At 48.1% G+C, this 6,357-nt stretch overlaps 1 protein-coding gene across 2 annotated transcripts in view; it reads left to right on the forward strand.

Annotated features, from left to right (window-relative positions):
* SLCO3A1 (solute carrier organic anion transporter family member 3A1) overlaps positions 1-6,357 on the forward strand; it is a 330,506-nt gene that overhangs the window by 283,546 nt on the left and 40,603 nt on the right. For both annotated transcript variants that reach the window (XM_017517954.2, XM_017517955.2), the window contains exons 6-7: positions 1,012-1,210; positions 3,286-3,424. In XM_017517954.2, the coding sequence (XP_017373443.1) occupies positions 1,012-1,210; positions 3,286-3,424 (338 nt within the window). The remainder of the gene's footprint in view (positions 1-1,011; positions 1,211-3,285; positions 3,425-6,357) is intronic.

Genomic DNA, 6,357 nt, shown 5'->3' on the forward strand with positions numbered 1-6,357 from the left:
AGAGCAGCAGATGATACAGAGAGAGTATCTGTCATTTTAAGAATGACTTGTGTTGTTTTCTTGCAGAGCTACACCTCCCTGATTATATTTTCTCTCCCCAATATTAAAATTAATTTGCATTCCCTTAGCACATACCAGCTGGTTAATGTACTCAATTGACCTAGAGGCCTGTTGATTGGCAAGAAGGCAGCCTAGACTGGAAAACTGGCCGTGCATAATGTACATGGTAGACAAATGACACGTGGCAAGTGAAAGCTGAGTTTTAGATGAAATGAATCAGAATGGAGCAAAGCCAACGCAGGAGACTGGAACTCTGAGATCCTTTGGTCCTCCTACAATGCCGTGGGTCTCTGCGAATCACAAATAACGGGTTTATGGCCCTGCTGCCTTGCAGATAGCCCTGTGTAGTAGAGAAAGAGAGGAAAAATTTTATATGCCATTTTTCACCAAGAGCTACAAAATGTATTGACTGATGCCGCTTCCTGAGGGGTGGCGGAGCTGGTTCAAACACTCTCTGTCAGGCCTGGTGAATTCTCTGACCTTTAGGTTAAACAGCCTCTATTCCTTCCTCAAAACCCTCCCTTCTTGCCTAATAGATGGGGAGAAAATTCCTAGAAATTTTCAAGTCCCCTTCCCACATGATCTGAAACATGTGCACAGAACACATTGCTGCTTCATGATATGTACTCTCCCGAAGGCGTGTCTGTGTTCCCAGCCTGTCTGACTCTGTCACTTGGTAGTCCCCTCTTCAGCTTGTGTTTCTCACACTTAGCAGAACAGCTGCATACACTTAGACTCACTAAACAGAATTGCTTTTTGCCTGTGTACCCCAGTTCTCCATGAGCCCCCTGTGGGCAGAAACCCTAAAGGCTTCAGGGCCCCGTGGAGGCAGTGACACCACAGTGGGGTCACGGGGCATTCGAGGGACTCGGCCTCAAGCCTGCAGTTCGCCGTCTGTGGACTGGCCCCTCCTGCCCTATTCACAGCCCCGCCCTTCTGTTTTCCTTCCAGGGATGACTGCGATCCCATGTGCTTGTCTGGGAATCTTCCTGGGCGGTCTTTTGGTGAAGAAGCTCAGCCTGTCTGCCCTGGGGGCCATTCGGATGGCCATGCTCGTCAACCTGGTGTCCACAGCTTGCTACGTCTCCTTCCTCTTCCTGGGCTGCGACACAGGCCCGGTGGCTGGGGTTACTGTTCCCTATGGAAACAAGTGAGTACCGGCAGAGTCTGCCGCCGTCCTGCCTGCTCATGGAGCCCAGCGCTCTCCCTCCGCAGTAGGCTGAAGGAGCCAGCTTTGTTCCTAGAGTCCCCCCGAGGACTCTGCATCACACTCTCCGCATTGGAGACTCAGTAGAAGCCTCTGGGCTGAGAGAGCATTGAGACCTGTCCACTCAAAGCCAGGAAGCTCTGGGGCAGAAGAGACACCGTTTCCTCCCTAGCGTACCCACATCATGATTTCTGCCATTTGACTTTAGGAAAGATGTGAAGATAGAAAATAAAAATTTTAATTCAAAATTCAGCTCAAAATAAAAGAATCGATTGATTTCAACAATTCCTTAAACTATCAAAAGCTGTCATTAGCCTCACATGACAATTAGAGGCTCTTGCCCATGGCAGGTATTTTTAAGTGTAGAGGGGGAAAGTGGGGGGGAAGGAGCTGAAGGGAAGGGAGGGAGGAAGAGAAGGAAGTGAGTTCTCATGGAACCACTTTTCTTTCTTCCTAGTTTTTATCCCAAGACTTCAGACTAGAGTCCAGCGAGAACTGCCCTTACAGGGAATTATGGGGCGTCCTCGGCAATCCATTCTCAAAAGCTGTCCCCTTTTCCACATGGGATTGAGGCTGCCTTGGGAATCCAGCCTGGAGCATGGAGGCTGCAGCATGGCTGGCCTGCAGGTTCCCAGTTTCTCTCTTTCCAGAGCCAGACTCTTCCTCCAAGCAGGCCACCAGGCCTGCTCCTGCACTTGGCCCAGAAGATACATGGGGCCAGGGCATTCCTGTCACCCACAAGGGTGAGCAGGCAGAGTGGGAGAGCAGAGCAGAGGCAGCTTTCTGTGTGTCTGTGCAGTCCAGGCACCATGTGCCCCTGCTTCTCCTTTACACCACCACGGGATTGCCCCTTCCAGTCCCCACCCCAGGCTGGCACCCAGTTCCTTCCTGTCCAGGTGTGGCTTTTTCCTGCTTGTACATCCGGCTATGCCGAACAGCCATCTCAAGTAGCAGGTGGCTCAGCTCCCCAGTAGTAAAGTGTAGTGGTTAGAAGTACAAGATCTTCCCGTAAGGATGTTATTCTTCCATAAAAAAGAAGAAAACAAGTGTATATCCTACAGTCAGACTTCCCTGTTGCTAATGCCTCCTCTACCATTTATGAGCTGGGTACTTTTTGGCGAGTCACTTAACCCTAGCTATGCCTCAGTTTCTTCTCTGAAGCCATGGGGTTATAATGAGAATAATGAAATGATCCATGTAGTCCTTTGAAAAGCGCATGACACAGCAATTGCCAGGTGTCGCGGTCATCATATTTATTATTATGAAGCGCTGTGAGCCTGAGGAGACAGAGCTGAAAATAATCAGACTAAAGAAGAGACCTTTCGTCTGTTACAGTGCTAATACGCCCACTCTGCCCTTTTGCTCTTTTTTCAGTTTGTTTGCGCTAGGTAGCTGTGCCTTTAATGATGCAAAGGAAAATTTAAAACATGAGTGTTATTTGTCTCAGGACACTGAATCAATGAGACAGTAATTATTGAAGCCAGTCTGGTTGTAGCTGTGTAGTAAGTCAGCGTTGTGACACTTCTTGACCGCTGGGGAGGCATAAAGCAGAGACAAGAACCAGCCCAATGAGGGAAGAAGTTAATTGTTCAAGGAGCAGGCATAGGTGTTGGTTCAGGACAGGGGGATAACTTGAGGCCATAGCAATCAGGAGAGACATCATGGAGGGGTGGCCCTGAGCAGGGACCCAACTGTCACCAGTGCAGAGAACACATCAATTCCAGTGATAAAGAGCATCTTCGTCCATGCTTCATGAGAGGGGGTGGAGTGGACTTGGCTTCCACACAAGCTGTCACCACTGTGCAGGGCACAACCCACATAGCTCTCAGTGGTGGCCCTGGGCTGCACCTTGCTGGACAGGGAGGTTGGAAAAGGAAAAGGGAAGGGAGAGCTAGGTAAGAATCCTATAAGCAGGATACCATGTGACTCATCACAGCAGAGGCAGAAGGCTGTCACTGGGGACATCCGATTCCAAATTGACCTGTTCTAATGGCTTCCGTGTTTCCTTTCTTTTCCAGCACAGCACCTGGCTCAGCCCTGGACCCCTACTCACCCTGCAATAATAACTGTGAATGCCAAACCGATTCCTTCACTCCAGTGTGTGGGGCAGATGGCATCACCTACCTGTCCGCCTGCTTTGCCGGCTGCAACAGCACGGTAATGGGATGGGGCGGGGGACTCAGGCAGCCAAAGTGGCTTAAAACCCAAGGCCAAAGGCAGGAGCGAGCAACCACAGATGTTGTACATGGTGTTCCTTCTCTGTCAGTTTTTCTTAGCTGTTGCCCTGCTCTAGTGGAAGATCTTCCATCAGCAGGAGGAGAGGGCTGGTTCAGGTCTTGCTAAATCAAGTGTGTTTGCAGGAAGTTTCACTGGGCAACTGAAAGAAAAAATTCAAGGGAATCTGTATATGTGAATCCAAGGAAGAGATGGTGGTTCAAGGTGCTAGCAGAGGGTCAAGGGAATAGGATGTCTGCATGGGTAGTGAGCTCCCCATCCCCAGAAGTATGTCAAGAAAGGCTTGAAAACCATTTATCAGGAAAGACTTCTTCCAGACCTGAGACACTCTGACACCAATTCCTACCCAGTTCGCTTTGCCACGATTTTCCTAACTATAATGCCTCCCCCTTTTTCCATGTTCCTGACACCTTTTTGGGGGGAGGAGTGCAGGTACTTTTTCCAGCCCACAGCTTTGTGTGTTCTCTTCCTGAAAACCTGATGCTAAGTGATGGGTCATCCAGCTGTGCTGATCCCACCTTCCAGGAATCCTTGGCATGTGCCCCGGGGCACCCACACCACCGCTGCCCTGTCCAGCCCCCCGCCCCGCCATCTCTTGCTTGGACCCATGTGGTGGTTCCTACCTGGCCTCCCAGAATGGCCCCTTCCATCCTGCCTTCTGTTCAACACTGAAGTCAGAAAGGTTTCTATAACATAGCAAGTGACCCTTTCTCATGCTACTCTATCAACTGGAAGATCAGTTCTAGGGGCCAGGTGTCTTCAGCCCTACCTCCTTTCAATTCGTGATGTTCAACTTGCCCCATACACCCTCTCTTTTCATACACCTGCCTCTATTTGGACAGTTCCTACCCACCAGTCAATAGCCCCTCAAATGTCCCCTCCTCTGAACCCATCCCTTCCCTCTTTTATCTTTGGGGTTCTTCTCTCTGAAGTCCTTTGGTACCTCTTTCTCCTAAAGACACTGTTCTCATTTCATTACAGTGACTTGCTAGACGTGTCTGTCGTCTGCTCTGGTCCTTGGATTTCTTAAGCAAGAGCCAGCACCCAGAAGGATTCCATGAATGTCTGTGCAAGGCATCATGGGAAGGAGCATATGAAGGCCCAGTGGCAGCTTTCAAGGGACTTAAGAGTTGAGATCATTAGTTTCTTCTTCTTCCTACATCTTATATCTTTCAGGAGCAGCAGTTTCTCTGAACAAAGAAAAATTGATCATTTATTTTCATTTTCAAAAATTTCATTTTTCCTTGTGTTAAACATTTAGATTCCTGGCCAGTTACTAACATTTTCTATAGAGAAAATAAATCACCATGCAGGGTGGGTGGGAGGAGCTGATTTTTTTTAATTAGATGATAAAGCAATTTCTTTATGTGAGTGGAAATAGATTTTAAAAGAAGGGATGGGCCTCAAGAATGGTTAAAATAAAAACACAAGCCATTATTTTTCATGACAACGATTTCAGTAACATTTTAATATCCAGAAAGTTACATTATAAATCAATCTCGGTTATTGTCCTGTTATAAGAATTAAATTGACTCAATATAGTCTATTTGAGACCAAACGAGTCTCTATTCCAGGGAATGCACTGACCAAAGAACTTATCTTAAAAATTGCATTTCCCCTGATCTTGCATGTACAAGAGTCTAAGTGAATAACAGCCTGACCAGGCCCATCCATGGCCGCATCCCACTGCTGAAACAGCAAAGCTGGAGAGTGCAGTTAGCAGACTGCAAGCTCCTCTGCTTACCTCTGGATGTATTGTTTATTCCCAGACCGTGCCTTTTATTTGTATTACTCGAGGCCTCACATTGTCTGCTGGGGTGTAGGTGAGGCCAGGAGGTTACCCCCATGCAGTTGCAATGCAGAGATTGAGAAACCACCAGCCCTCAGAGCTGGGGGGCACACAGTGCCTTCCCTGCAGAGGCCGATCTCCAGACACCCTGGCTTCCAACAGGTGGATGAGGGATTTGGAGACTCAGAGCAATGCTTATGCTGGAAAAGGGCCCTTGTGACAGTCTAGCCTTAAAAACAACCGCAACCGTAAAACTTGCAGCGGCAGCTGCAACAGCAAGCTTTGTCAAGAGCCTATTAAGCCCCAGGTAATGGGGCCTTCTGTGTGTCACTCATGGCCCATGGCAGCTTGGCCCAGAGTCAGAGGAATCTGAGGCCAACATCCAAAAATGAATGAAAAGCAATTTAAATCATTTAAATCTCTGCTGCAGTATTTTGAGAAAATGCCAAATGGTGGCTATATTCCTGGTACATGGACTCCCTCCCTCCCCCCAATTTTCTCCACTCTTTTCTTCTTGTCTCCCAGCTTGTAAAACAGAAAAAAAAAAACCTCTTTGACAAGCTAAAATGTTCCTCAACTCTTCTACCTCCTTCTCCCTTTCACAGTGATTCTCCTATTTACACTGATCCCCTGGAATTCTCCACCCTCCCAGTGTGAACTCAGCGGTTCTCCCGGATTCATCTGTTCTTCCCCCCGTCGCCTCAACCCTGTATACATTATCCCATTGATCCTCCCAGCAACCTTGGGAAATAGGTGTTCTTTTCATTTCCTGAATATAGATGAGCTTAGTCACCTGCCCAGTGCCATGCAGTAGGAAGTGGGGGATCTGGCTTTTGAATGTAGGGTCTGTCCCATGTCAAGTACACATGGACACCAAGAAGGAGAAATAGTGTCTTCCTCTGCACTCTGTACCCGCCCGAAGATGTTCACCATTTTTCTGTCCCTTCAAACATGCACTTCTCATTCGAGACGTTTATTTGGCCTTTACCATCTGGCCCTGGCTGCCTCTCTGGCCTCAACCTCCCTGTCTATTCCTTCCACCTCTTTTTTTTTTTTCTTTTTCTTT

The sequence above is a fragment of the Cebus imitator genome, unplaced genomic scaffold, assembly GCF_001604975.1.
Source record: "Cebus imitator isolate Cc_AM_T3 unplaced genomic scaffold, Cebus_imitator-1.0 Scaffold19, whole genome shotgun sequence".
Taxonomy (NCBI): Eukaryota; Metazoa; Chordata; class Mammalia; order Primates; family Cebidae; genus Cebus; species Cebus imitator.